Source organism: Equus caballus, chromosome 12 (assembly GCF_041296265.1).
Source record: "Equus caballus isolate H_3958 breed thoroughbred chromosome 12, TB-T2T, whole genome shotgun sequence".
In the NCBI taxonomy this organism is placed as follows: domain Eukaryota; kingdom Metazoa; phylum Chordata; class Mammalia; order Perissodactyla; family Equidae; genus Equus; species Equus caballus.
Window position 1 is genome coordinate 33,548,807 of NC_091695.1, and position 15,517 is coordinate 33,564,323.

Consider the following 15,517-nt stretch of genomic DNA (forward strand, 5'->3'; position numbering starts at 1 on the left):
TGCAACTGATTTTTATAAGTTGATTTTGTACCTGCAACTTTGCTGTAGCTTTGGATTATGTCTAATACCTTTCTGGTAGATTTTTTAGGGTTTTCTATATATAGAATCACATTGATCACAAACACCTAGAATTTGGCTTCTTCCTTTTTAATTTTACTCCGTTTTATTTATTTTTCTTGCCTAATTGCTCTGGCAAAAACCTCCAGTACTATGTTGAATAGGAGTGGTGAGAGTGGGCACCCTTGTCTTGTTCCTGTTCTCAGAGGAATGGCTTTCAGTTTTTCACCATTAAGTTTGATGTTGGCTGTGGGTTTGTCCTATATGGCCTTTATTATTTTGAGGGAGTTTCTTTCTAAACCCATTTTATTGAGTTTTTATGGTAAATGGATGTTGGATCTTATCAAATGCTTTCTCAGCATCTATGTAGATGATCATGTGATTTTTCTTCCTCATTTTATTAATGTGGTGTATCACATTGATTGATTTGCAGATGTTGAACCATTGTTGCATCCCTGGTATAAATCCCACTTGATCATGGTGTATGCTCGCTTTAATATATTGCTCTATTTTATTTCCAATATTTTGTTGAGGAATGTTACATGTGCGTTCATCGGTGATATTGGCCTGTAATTTTCCTTCTTTGTGTTGTCCTTATCTGGTTTTGGTATCAGGGTAATGTTAGCCTCATAGAATGAATCAGAAAGTGCTGCATCTTCTTCAGTTTTTTGGAATAGTTTGAGAAGGATATGTATTAAATCTTCTTTGAATGTTTGGTAGAATTCTTCAGAGATGCCATCTGATCATGGCCTTAGTTTTTTAAGAAGTGTTTGATTCCTATTTTGATGTTTTTCCTTGTGATTGGTCTATTCAGATTCTCTATTTATTTTTGATTCAGTTTTGGGAGGTTGTATGAGTCTAAGTATGCATCCATTACTTCTAGGTTTTCCAATCTTTTGGCATATAGTTTTTTTATAGTGTTCTTTTATAGTCCTTTGTATTTCTGTGGTTTTCACTAAAATATCTCCTCATTCAATTTTAATTTTATTTATTTGAGACTTCTCTCTTTTTCTTAGTGAGTCTGGCTAAGAGTTTGTCAATTTTATTTATCTACTCAAAGATCCACTCTTAGTTTCGTTGATCTTTTTTCTTTTAGTCTTTATTTCATTTATTTCTAGTCTAATTTTTATTATTGCCATCATTCTGCTGACTTTTGGCTTTGTATGTTCTTGTTTTCCAAGTTCTGTTAGATGTAGTTTAAGATTACTTGTTTGAGATTTTTCTCATTTGTTGGGGTAGGCCTGTATTGCTATCTCCTAGGATGCTCTTAGGACCCCTTTTACTGCATCTCATAAGAGCTTGTATGTTGTGTTTTCATTTTCCAGGTACTTTTTAAAAAATTTCTCCTTCGATTTCTTCGTTGATGCAATGGTTGTTCAGCAGCATGTTGCTTAGACTCCACATAATGTGAATTTCCCAGTCTGTTTCTTGTACTTGATTTCTCATTTCATAGCATTGTGATCAGCATGATATGATTTCAATATTCTTAAATTTATTGAAGTTTCCCCTGTTTCCCAACATATGGTCTGTCCTTGAGAATATTCCATGTGCACTTGAGAAGAATATGTATTCTGCTGTTTTTCAATGTCATTTTCTTTATATATCTATTAAGGCCATCTGGTCTAGTGTCTCATTTAAGGCCACTGTTTCATTGTTGACTTTCTGCCTTGATGATTTATCCATTCACGTAAGTGAGGTTTGAGGTCCCCTACTATTATTGTGTTATAGCCCATTTCTCCCTTTATGTCTATTAATAGTAGCTTTATTTACTTTGGTGCTCCTGTGTTAGGTGCATACATATTCATAAGTGTTATGTCCTCTTGATGGAATGTTTCTTTTATCATTATATACTGCTCCTCTTTGTCTCTCACTGTCTTTTTTATCTTGAAGTTTGATTTGTCTGATATAAGTATGGCAACATCTACTTTCTTTTGTTTGCAATTTGCTTGGAGTATCATATTCCATCCCTTCTCTCTGAGGCTGTGTTTGTCTTTAGAGCTGAGATGTGTTTCCTGGAGGCAGTGTAATGTTGGGTCTTCTATTTTAATCCATCCAGCCACCTTGTGTCTTTTGAGTGGTGAACTCAATCCATTTACTCTTAGAGTGATTATCGATATATGAGGGCTTAATTTTGCCGTTTTGATGCTTGTTTTCTGGTTGTTCTATATTTCCATTGTTTCTTTTTCCTTGTATTTCTGACTGCCATTTCAGTTTTGTGGTTTCCTGTGAAGGTTTTCACTTTATTTATGATGTGGGTCTGCTCTGATTTTTGTTTAGGGGTTACCATGAGGATTAAAGATCTCATAGATGTGATAGTCTATTTTCTGATAGCCTTTTGTTTCCATTAGCCTAAGTAGGTTACATCCCTTTCCTCTTCCCCTCTGGTCATTGTTGTCACAAATTATTCTTTTTTGTGCTGTGGATTTGTGACTAAATTGAAGTGTTTATAGATATTTTTGATGCTTTCCTTACCTTTATCTTTTATGTTTTAATTAAGTTTTTACTAACCTTTCTTGATATTGAGCTGCAGTTTTCTGATTCTACTTGTCTATTTTTCTCCTTGCTCAACATTTTGTAAACCTTTGCTTTTTAGTTTTAGATGAGAGGTCTCCTTTCAACATTTCTTGTAAGGAAGGCCTAGTGGCAATGAACTCCCTTAGCTTTTGTTTATTTAGGAAAGCTTTTATTTCTCCATTGTATCTGAGGGATAGTTTCACTGGATAGAGTATTCTTGCCTGAAAATTTTTGTCTTTCAGTGTTTTGAATATATCATTCTATTCTCTCCTAGCCTGCAATGTTTCTGTTGAGAAATCTGCTGAAAGCCTGATAGGGATTCCTTTGTAGGTTATTTTCCTCTGCCTTGCTGCTCTTAATATTTTTTCTTTGTTATTGACTTTTTCCAGTTTTAATATTATATGCCTTGGAAAGGGTCTTTTTGAATTGATGAAATTAGGGGTTCTATAGGATTCATTTATTTGTAATTCCAGTTTCTTACCCAGATTTGGGAAGTTCTCAGATATTACTTCTTTGAACAAGCTCTCTGCTCAGATTTTCAGGTGAAGAAATTGACATTTGAGAGATTTTAAAACTTCATACATGTTTATGTAGATAAAAGGACAAAGCTAGAATTTGAACTCAACCCTTTCAGTTGGAAATTTGTGTTTTTAAACACTATACATCAGTACAAGGCTTGATCTATTTGTGTGCAGTTTACTTCCAATGAAGGGTAAGCTGTCCATCAAAGCAAAAGGAAATCTTCCTGGACCCAGATCAGGGAAAGCTCAGAGGAGAATAAGACAGGGGACTGTAAATAAGACTCTGGTGATGGGTGGTTGGCCTCTTTCCTTGTCACCTCAGAGAACAATTATCAACCAGAAATGTTTAGCTCTAATGATCACTGGGCTTTTACTTTGGATGCAGGAGTGAGTGACAGGCAGCCACATGGTGAAAGAGTGTGGCTACACCTGCCCATTAAAATAATGAGCTCCCAAAGGCCATGTTGAAGACTTCATAATAAAGGAGCAGGAATTCAAGAAACAGATATTACTACTTGAATGAAGTCAAAGTATAAAAAAATGACTGAATCAGAAACCACGCATAGAGCAGTGGAAATGCAGATGAACTGAAGTTTGCAAAAGATGTTATTGGATCAAAGCAATCAATAATTCTTCTCTTGTAGCATGAGATCTCAGGACACTTCTTCCTAAAGTAATTCAGTAAGTCCAACTCCTTCCCTCCTATCTCATTCATCCAACACATGACAGTTATAAATTTACAGCCTATTCCACATTTTATCTGTAAAAGGGCAGAGTAACTCTACCCACCTTCAGAAATGAATAAATGAGTTAATATAAATCAAGTCCCTAGAAGAGTACTTGGTACTCAATAAGCCCTCAATAAGTACTTGGTACTCAATAAGCCTTATATATATAATATAATTATATTATATTATTATAATTGAGTACTCACTATAAGCCACTCTGCTAAGCTCTCAGGATAAGCAGTGAAAAAAATTCATTTTTTTATATAAATATTTTCTGTACCTGGGTCCTATACACTGTTCTAGGGACTCAGGATAGATACAACAGAGAAAATTCTCTGCCTGTCTTTGAGTAGCTTACATTCTGGTAGGGAAGATTTTATTAAGATAAGAAACACCAAACTCATCATTTCCTCTTCCGTAGGATTACCAGATTGATGTCATAGTGAAGAGTGGTCTTGGTTTTGGGTGCTCAATCAGTGACTGATTATGAGAAGATTTAAAATTTTAGAAAACACAAAGCTAGAAGCACTATTTATTTATTTTAACAGTTTTATTGAGATCCCTTTAACATATAGAAATTGTTTATATTTAAGGTGTATAACTTGATGATTTTGTATATATGCACACATTGTGAAAAGATCACTGCAGTCAAGCTAAATGACTTACCCATCACCTCTAGATAGTTACCCTTGTATGTGTGGTGATAAAATTTAATTTAAGATCTGTCCTCTTAGGAAACTTCAAGTATACAATACAGTAATGTTAACTATTGTCACTATGCTGTTCATTAGATCCCCAGAACTTAATTATCTTGAATAACTGGAACTTTGTACTCTTTGACCAACATCTCCTCATTGTCTTCTCCCCATACCTGCCCCTACTGATCTCTTCCCCTGGAAACTACCATTCTACTCTCTACTTTTATGAATTTTGATTTTTTTTAGATCATGGAGAATTTGTCTTTCTGTGTCTGGCACATTTTACTAGAATAATATCCTCCAGGTTTATCTACATTGTTGTAAATGACAAGACAGTCTTATTTTTTATGGTGGAACAATATTTCATTATCTATCTATCTATCTACCTATCATGTATCACCATCTATCTATCTCATATTTTGTTTATCTATTTACCCATTGATGGACATTTAGGTTGTTTCCATATCTTGGCTATTGTGAATAATGTTGCAATGAACATGGAAGTGCAGATAGCTCTTTGAGATACTGATTTCATTTCCTTTGGATATATACCCAGGAGTGGAGTTGCTGGATGATATGGTAGTTCTATTTTTAATTTTCTGAAGAACCTCCATACTGTTTTCCATAGCGCCTGTACCAATTTGCAATCCCACCAACATGCAAGCGCTCCATTTTCTCTACATCCTTGCCAACACTTGCTATCTTTTGTCTTTTTAACAGCCATTCTAAAGGATGTGAGGTGGTATCTCATTGTGGTTTTGATTAGCATTCCCCTGATGATTAGTGATGTTGAACACCTCTTCATGTAGAACAGTGTTTAATATGATGAATGAATAACACAATCAGATAATTGCAATTTGATGTAAATGTGCTGTGTAATCAAATTCTATAAAATGATAAAATATCAACAACTTTGATTTTACCATCGGGTCTTCTCTAGGGCACTTCTACCTTTTTACACCCATTTATATTTCCTCATTTGATCTTACACTAGTGAGGTCTTTATTAATGCAATGACCTGTCTTTCTTAATGCAAAATGTTCATGGGCTTACCTCATGTCTTCAGAATGATAATCTGGTTGGCCTGATGACATCAAAGTTGTCCTTTGCTTATACTGAAATTATTATCCTTAAATATCTAATGAACCATGTTCAGCTTTTCTTCTTCAGGAGATACTGGTTTTTGCTTGTTCTTGACCACATGGCTCACCCAATTTCAGTCAACTTTGGTGTTGCTTCCCCTCTCCCCCCATGGAGATACGTCCATAGCACTTCTATCTCATAATGGTACTGATGAGTTAGTCCAACTTTTGATCTTTTCATGCATTTTATTGAGTAACTTGTATAAAAAAATTATATAATTAGAAAAAAATTCTAGTTCTAAACATGCATGTATATGTGTGTATATATATATATATATATATATATATATATATATACACACACACATTTCTCTTAGTTTTACTTTAAAAGAATAGAATGTTTTGTTATGGGTTGAATTGCTTCCCTCAAAATGGAATATGTGAAATCTTATAGCCTGTTGTGTTTAGTGCCTTTTGGGACTCTTATACTAAAGATTTATAAAATATAAGAAATTCCTAACTTTATTGTTAATTTGGGTTTATATTTTGAAGTCAGAATTCTAAAAAGCCATATGAAACCCAAGTCCAGAGGAACATTGAGACTCATTAGATTCAATCTTCCCATTTTCAGTTGAGACAATGAGGATCTTCAGAGATGAAGTGAATTTTCCACAGTTTCCAAGGAGTTAGGAATGGAGCTCCAGACAAAACTCAAATTACTGACTCCCAGTTGCTCTCTGCTCTATTGGATGGATTCTTTTCTGGTCAACGAAGTATATAACATACGGATTTTAAATAGTGCCAAGAGATTACCATAGGCTGACTTCCTCTGAGAAGACTTTGCCCAGCAGGTGGCTAGGATGTTATTGGTATTAACTGTTTATATGACCTTCTAGAAAACATCCATTCAAATAATGACAAACAAAATCTAACTGATCACAAGATTGCTTCTTTCCTTTATGAAGGATGCGGTTCTATGGCTGTAGGAAGGAACAACACAATTGTGACAAAATTCATCCTCCTGGGATTTTCAGACCATCCTCAAATGAAAAATTTCTATTTTGTGTTGTTCCTGGGGATTTACCTCCTGACCCTAGCCTGGGACATGAGCCTCATCATCCTTATCAGGATGGACTCCCACCTACACACACCCATGTACTTCTTTCTCAGTAACCTGTCCTTCTTAGATATCTGCTATGTATCCTCCACAACTCCCAAGATGCTCTCTGGCATCATCACAGAGAAGAAAACCATTTCCTTCATTGGGTGTGCCACGCAGTACTTTGTCTTCTGTGGAATGGGGCTGACTGAATGCTTTCTTTTGGCAGCCATGGCATATGATCGGTATGCTGCAATCTGCAACCCGTTGCTCTACACAGCTGTCATATCCCATACACTTTGTTTAAAGATGGTGGCTGGGGCCTATGTGGGTGGATTCCTTAGTTCTTTGATTGAAACATACTCTGTCTATCAGTATGATTTCTGTGGGCCCAACCTAATCAACCACTTCTTTTGTGACCTTCCTCCAGTCCTGGTTCTGTCATGCTCTGATACCTTCACCAGCCAAGTGGTGAACTTCATTGTGGGTGTTGTTGTTGGAATGGTATCTGTCCTTGTGATCCTCATCTCTTATGGTTACATCGTTACTGCTGTCGTGAAGATCAGTTCAGCAAGAGGTAGGACCAAGGCCTTCAGCACCTGTGGCTCTCACCTGACTGCTGTGACCCTCTTCTATGGTTCTGGTCTCTTCATGTACATGAGACCTAGTTCCAGCTACTCCTTAAACCGGGACAAGGTGGTGTCAGTGTTCTATGCTCTGGTGATCCCTATGGTGAATCCCATCATGTACAGTCTTAGAAATAAGGAGATTAAAAGTGCTGTAAGGAAAGCTATGGAAAGGAAACATGTTCTTTCTCATGAGCACTCATTTTTCTGACCCCGAGGTAATGTTTACAATAAAGCTGTGAGTTGGGTCAATTATGCTGACTTTCATGTAGTTCTGGACTAGTTGATTGACACAATGATTTTTGTTTACCAGGATTTGTGTAGATTCAGCTTATAAACGCTCAATTTAGGAAAAAGCTTCACCATGACAAAGACTGAGCAATCTGAAACATCAAAATAGAGTTGTTGTCTGTAGGAGGAAAACTAAAAAAATGTTAGTCCAGCATTCAGGGTGACGATTCTAAAGGTAGGATAGGAATATATAGCATAATAACCTGAGGACAGGGACATTTTTTCTAAAAACAATTGCCTTTCCATCTTACGAGGTTCTAACATGTTTCCTTTAGGGCAGATGAGCACTGCAAGTCAGACACCCTTCCCTATTGAGAATCATGGCTATCGTGAGCCACTGTGACTGGTGGGTGTATAGTCCTGACTCTTTAGATGTATTAAGGCAGGAAAGAGATTGAAAACTTTTGTTTAGGGCCTTAATGACTGAACAAATGGGCTGACCTCATGGCTAATTCAATCAATGATACAAAAATTGGTCACTGAAATGATTTGAAGAAAACCAGGAAATTGTCACTTCAGTCTAAAGTAACACCTTTCTAAGCAACACTCAAAGTTTCTTAGGAATCTACAGAAGAGGAGCACACTTTCATTTGGTGAGAAAGGTTCTCTGTTTTCATTAATTTTGTGATAAATTTGTGAAGAATTTGGCCAAGGAATTGAAGAGAGTGATTTTTCTCCTCCATATTTTCTAAGAAGTTGTTAAGTGTCCTTTAACCAGCCGTAAAAACTAGAATAAATTTATTCAGCTGTGGCCTCTCTTGGTCAGGCCATAAATAAGTGAGTAAATGAGTATCTACCTGTATATCCTTGGATAAGATACTTGGGCCCTGTGTGCCGTAGTTCTTCATCTGTAAAATAGGAATATTAATAGTAATTATCTCATAGGCTTATTGTGAGGAATTAGATGGATCAGTATATGTAAACACTTAGAATAGTGCCTGGTGTATAGAAAATGCTCATGAGGTGATATTGTTATTACTATTATACTATAATGATTTATTACCATCTGAGCTAAAGAAGTAGAAGATGTTTCCTTAGTTTGGTAGGAAATGTGATCTTTGTAATGGCTTTGATGTGTTAGAAAGTGGGTCTACAGAGACTATAGTGAGGAGTAGTTAAGGGTGTTTGTTAAGTATTCTTAAATCATCAAACCTGTGATTATTAATCTCATCTCTGCCATTTTAAAGATATGTGGCCTTATGCAAGTTACTTACAAACCCTATCTTCTTCATCTGTAAAATGAGAAGAATAATTGTATCTACCACATAGAGCAGATATAACAATTAAATGAGAATATGCATGAAAGGGCTTAGCCTATTGTTTGATATATGGCAATACTTCATAACTGTTAGCTCATAGTACTAGTTAATTAGTCAATTTTATATAAATCAGGAGAAATCCAGGTTAATGTGCTAAAAAGAGACAAATTAAGTAGCTTTGAAATGTCTACTCAAATTGGGACATAATTGTCTCAGTAAAAGGCAAGCCCATACCTCTCACCTCTGGTACCTCTTTTGCATATAGGAAGCAGTCCTTAGGGAAGTAGAAAGAACTCAAGTTCATATAGGTGATGACATATGGAAATGTTACCATTGTACCGACTCTCTCAGCTTCCTGGGCACCCTGCTCTTACCCTTATGACCAGTTTTTCATCTACGTTTATCTGTATTCCACTTCACTGAGCTCCTATCCCTCAATTTGCCTTTGGTAGCTAAGCTTAAATTCTCCTAATACCAAATTCAGTGGAACAATAAATAAGTAAATAAATAAACAAAGGAAAAAATACCTCATGCTTTGGATTTACATGGAGCTGTCACTGATCTGTTGTGTCTAATTTTCTTTTGCTGAACAAAGACTCTGGATATTAAGGTATTACAAAAATCTTTCTTGTTTGGCCACATATATGTTCGCCAGTAATGGAAACTTTTTATTTGCATTGAGAAGATACAAAGTACTTTTGCAGTTTGTCCAACTACCAAGGAGAAAGTAATGCTCATTCATTAATAATTATTAAATCCAGTGCATAAGATGGGGATTGGTCACAAGGCTTGAATAAACCAAAAATTATCTGCATTTTACAATAAGCTGCATGTTAAATAATACTTCCCAAATAAGAGCATTTATTATGTGACTACAAACAGACGTACATTAAACAGAATATATTTGGCACTGAAAGAATCCAGCATTTTATAACTATTTGAAGCAGGACAAGGTACATCTGTCTCCAAGGGAGCTAGCCAGCTGCAGATTGAATCAGTTTAGTAAAATTACCACAATCCAGGGTGTGGCACTCATCTTTGCAACCTCCAAAAATCTTTTCCAGGTGGATTGAAGTTAATCAAGCTCCCAATTCTGCATAAGCCCCAATACTATTTTTAGTTTTCAGTGAAGAAAAAAGCAGCCATGCTTGTACTTGTGCCCATAGCACAATTCTCTGTGCTTTTGAGGAAACCACATGGAAGAACAAATTACAATCAAAAGTCTATTTGGAGAGAAAGGAATCAAAGCAAAGTGGATAATGTGTATCAGTGCCTGATGTGTCCAGCTATAGGGTCCTGACTGGCTGAGGTGCTACCAATGTTTCTCCCCAACCATTCATTTTTTTCTCTTCTAAGTGACTATCTTCATTTCTAATCAATATATTATTTACAGATTGATTAATTAACAGGTCTTACTTCTTTTGGTCTAAGAAATATTTTGTCCCTGAAATGCCTTTTTTACATATTTGTTTATTATGATCTGATTTTGTTGTTTAATTTTTAGAGTTTTCAGAAACCTGGTTATTGGCCATATCTAATACATACATTCCCCTAAGTTTTTTGCTAGATATGTATGATTAGAAACACACACACTCACTCATTCACTCAAATACTCATAAATTAGTGACTGATGTATTAAGTGGGCTCTGATGAGATTTTAAACTTTTTTCTAAAGATTAATCATCTCATGTTTCTAGACTTAAACCCAGACAAACCTAGAGATTGCCTATTCTGTGAACATCCACACAAATAAGGAAACACTTGCATTTCACTTCCCTGTGTCCAGACAACTGACCTGGATCTTGCTGACCTACAATTGAGTGGGGAGAGCCTGACTGACTTGCAAATAAGCAGATACACCATGTATACCAGCATTCTCCCATAAGCTTGATCCATGACTACCTTCCCTGAATTCTTGTGTGTCTCATTGTCTATAACATCTCTTAAACAACTGGGGAACATAAACCAACTGCTTATATCTTGCCTTTGTGGCTTTTATTCCATCCTCACTCTTCTCATGTTTTCCTTTCCTCTTCTAATGCTCGTCAAGCCCTCCTAGGTGCAATGCTGACCATGGATCTGGTCAGGGATAAGGTTCCTCTCTCTCCTACAAGTAAAGAGATGGCTATAGCAGGCTGTTGCAGTCATGGCTTGGAACTGTTATAAACTGGATATGGTAGCAACTCCCTTTAGTGTTGCCAGACTAGATGGCTGGCACCATATAGTTGCAAGACTGACAATCACACACTTTGGTGGAACAAGACTATAAATAAATAGGCAACTGGGACCCAAGTAGATCTCATAGAAGAAGAGCAATTTCATGTCTTTCTCAAAACAAAGTTCTTCTGAAACAGAACTATGATATCAAATTGGACTTAAATGTCAACATAAATAGAAAACTAGCATGAGTAAAGTATCATGTTGATTTTGTATGTTATATTCTTGTTGTTCTAATAAAACCTCTTGCTTATGCAAAGAGAGACGGGGTTGTTTTCATCTTAAGAAATCCTTAAGGAGCAAAATTGATCCACATGGATCAGATGGAGGAAGTCCCTATATAAGACATACACTGAAGCTCACAGTTCATTTTCTAACAGCTATAAGCTAAGGAAGTAGCCTAGCATGGATTGTCTCACCCCTCAACTTGAGCCTCAGTCTAGGACACAATTAGAAATAAGACTCTATCTGGGGCTGAGATACAGAGGGGAGGTGTCCTTGAGCCTAAAGAGGAAGCAGTGGGTTCTGAGAAGTCCTGCATCTCAACACACCTACCAGTCCAGTATCCTGACTATCCAGATGCTATTTACAATTTGCTGTATTGTCTGTATTAGTTTCTAGATGTCCCTTTTTCTCTTGAGGTCCCCACTTTTACCAAAAGGCAAGCAGGTATACCTTCTCTAACAATTTTGGTATCTGTGGCTTTCAGATCTCTGAAGGCTCTGGAATTACTTTTCATCACACATGTCATCCCTGGGGGTAGTTTTTCAACGGAAGACCATGCATGAGATGTTCCTGTTTTAACAAGTTAAACACCTTTAATGAAGGCTCTAGCCTCCTTTATTAATTTGATTTACTTTTACTTTAAAATTATAATTAGGTGTAATTCATCATTAATTTCTCATTGTTTTTTTTCCTTTTGGTGTTCAGCATGTGTCCTTTAAAAAAATTTGAAAGTATTTTTAAGTGAAATATGTTTGATGTATAACATTGTGTTAATGTGTACAACATATTGATTTGATTGATACCTTTATATATTGTGACATGATTGCCTTTGTAGCAATAGTTAACACCTCTATCACATCACATAATTATCATTTCTTATTTGTGGTGGGAATAATTAAGATCTATCTTTCAGCAAGTTTGAATATTATAATATAATATCGTTGTCTACAGTCATTATAATTTACTTTAGATCTCTAGGACTTATTTACTTCTAGTTGCAAGTTTGTACCCTTAAACATCTCCCTTATTCCTCCACCCTCATGCTGTGGCAATCATCATTTTACTCTCTGTTTTTATGAGTTTGGGCTTTTCAGATTCCACATATAATTGATAGTATACAGTATTTGCCTTTCTCTACCTGTCTTATCTCACTTATCAGAATGCCCTCAAGATTCACTCATGTTGTCTCAAATAGCATGATTTCCCTCTTTCTCATGGCAGAATAATATTCCATCGTATACATACATATGTATATACATATATATATCCATTGTGTATATATATATACCACATCTTCTTTATTCATTCATGCATTGATGAACACTTAGATTGTTTCTATATCTTGGCTATTGTGAATAATGCTGCAATGAACATGGGTATGCAGATATCTCTTTGATGTCCTGCTTGAATTTCCTTTTAGTGTATACCCAGAATTGGGATTGATGGATCATATTGTAGATCTATTTTCAATTTTTGAGGAACCTCCATATTGTTTTCCTTAGTGGCTGAACCAATTTACAATCCCATCAACAGTATATAAGGATACCTTTTTCTCCACATCCATGCCAACACTTGTTATCTCTTCTTGTCTTGATGATAGCCATTCTAATAGGTGTGGTGATATCTCATTGTGGTTTTGATTTGCATTTCTCTGATGATTAGTGATGTTTAACATCTCTTCATGTACCTGTTGACCATTTGGATGTCTTCAGCCTGTTTCCATAAAGCTGAGTTTGATAGTATCTTTCCTCCACCCTCAGAGGGTAACCTGCCTCTTATAAGAGTTTTAGCAGGATTCAGAGTAGGATGGGGAGGAATCTCAATTCAGTAAATCTTTCTGTGACATTATCTGCCTGTCTATTTTGGGTTCCACAGAGAGAGGGGAAGATTGTTTTACAGCATGCTCTTAGTTATCTTGATTTCTATCACTTACGTTAACAGGACCTTCAATGTTCTACTATCTGAATAATGCCTGGCACATTGTATGTGCTTAATCAATATTTGTGGAATGAATTAACTTTTGTATTTTAGTAAAAATCTTCACATTTGGTTCTTACTAAGTCAAAATTATTATTCATGGGGCCAGCCAAGTGGTGCAGCAGTTAAGTGTGCACGTTCTACTTCGGCAGCCTGGGGTTCACTGGTTTGGATCCCGGGTGTGGACATGGCACCACTTGTCAAGCCATGCTGTGGTTGGTGTCGCACATATAAAGCAGAGGAAGATGGGCATGGATGTTAGCTCAAGGCCAGCCTTCCTCAGCAAAAAGAGGAGGATTGACAGCGGTTAGCTCAGGGCTAATCTTCCTCAAAAAAAAAACCACTAAAAAAATTATTATTCAGCACTGTAATTCAGGAACTTAGCTTCAGGAAAGTTCCTGAAAGTGTTTAACAAAAAATTATATAAATCATGGGACAGGTAAGTTCTCAGTAGAGTTCTTCTGAGGTAAATACGGTCATCATGAATATTTAACTTCTGGGCTCTATTACATTGTAATAATATACATTACTTTTTTTGTTTTAAAAAGAATTGGCCTTTTAGGGTAAAATTAATCAAATTGTGTTTCAACAAAGTTGTTTTTCAGATCAATTAAAATGTATAATGAAAATTATTTTGGATTTTGTTCATGGGATACAGAATTTCTCAGCTTTTCAGTCAACTCTGATATACTGCAATTTAATTTTTTAAACTATAGGCTAATTATAGTTTTGGAACAAAAGAAAAATGTGGTTTTATTCTGTCTTAACTATATGTCCATTTATGTATGTGTATGTATTTGTTACTCAGATATAAGACTTTGGGAACATTAAAAAATGTGGTTGTGAGTAATCAGTAGGTTATAGATACTAGTAAGATAACAGTGTAAGCTAATTACATTTTTATGAGTAGAGGTGAAACATTAGGATGAAATTGATTAAAAATATATAAACATACAAACAAAACATTTCATTTCAAAGGTAATAAAGGAAAATTCAAACAATTTCTCTACCTAAGGAAATATCAGTAAAAAAAGAAATGATGGGCCAGCCGGGTAGTGTAATGATTAAGTCTGTGTGCTGTGCTTCAGTGGCCGAGGGTTTGTGGGTTTGGATCCCTGGAACAGACCCACACACCACTTATTAAGCCATGCTGTGGCAGCATCCTAGATACAAAAAGTAGAGGAAGATTGGCACAGATATTAGCTCAGGGCAATCTTCCTTACCAAAAACTTAAAAAGTTAGAATAATTAAAAAATTATATTTTCATGGGCCGGCCTGGTGATGCAGCAGTTAAGTTCGCACGTTCCGCTTCTTGGCGGCCGGGGGTTCACCAGTTCAGATCCCAGGTGCAGACATGGCACCTCTTGGCACCCCACGCTGTGGTAGGCGTCCCACATATAAAGTAGAGGAAGATGGGCATGATGTTAGCTCAGGGCCAGGCTTCCTCAACAAAAAGAGGAGGACTGGTAGTAGTTAGCTCAGGGCTAATCTTCCTCAAAAAAATTATATTTTCTCAATGTTGGGGAAAATACAATGAACAATGTTATATAATTGCTTATTTCTGGTGAAGATATAAAACGGTTTAAGGAATTTGAAAATATAGTTATGATATTTTGTTAGACATCGTGGGCTGAATCCACACGTTTGTCTTTATTCCTTCCTGAAGCCCAACTAAAATGACAATAACAATTTTAAAAAAAACAAGCAAATTATAAAATCACCAAGATATGGATAACAAAAGAAATGACAACAATAGTTGCACCCTGGACAGCAGAGGTTTGAAGAATAATCAACAGACTCAAGAAATCAGGAAGTTATGGGTCCTGAGTCAAGTGATGAAGAAAAACCAAGAAAAAGCAAGTTGATTCCCATTGCAAGACCCCCAAAAGGATCAGAATTGAAGGCACTAGGCACTTGTATAGTGGGTGGGCTTAAAACTTTAGATTTTGTTGAAAAATATATTAAGAACAACTGGACTCCTAGACCAGCCCCTCCCCTCCTCTAGCATCGTGGAAACTCCTCCTCTTCCCCCATTATCCCTTCCTCACTCTAATAGAAGACTGGAGGTTTATTCTCTGGAGAACTGGCCCAAGAAGTATCGGCTCAGTCTCATCAGACATATCTAAGGGGAAATGCTAAACATAGAGGAATTAAGATAATATCAACATAGTGAAAAGGGAGATTCTCCCTCCACCACACACCTACTCCATTCATTCATTCAAC

The 15,517-nt window shown here is 36.2% G+C and overlaps 1 protein-coding gene across 1 annotated transcript; it reads left to right on the forward strand.

The window, feature by feature from the left end:
- Positions 1–6,576: 6,576 nt before the first annotated feature.
- Positions 6,577–7,536, forward strand: LOC138916517 (olfactory receptor 5A2-like). Its single transcript, XM_070229149.1, has one exon. The coding sequence runs from the start codon at positions 6,577–6,579 to the stop codon at positions 7,534–7,536; it is 960 nt and encodes a 319-aa protein (XP_070085250.1).
- The last annotated feature ends 7,981 nt before the right edge of the window (positions 7,537–15,517 follow it).

Bases quoted from the DNA above. Each gene is read 5' to 3' on its own strand.
- LOC138916517 (XM_070229149.1), top strand. From the start codon at position 6,577: ATGGCTGTAGGAAGGAACAACACAATTGTGACAAAATTCATCCTCCTG.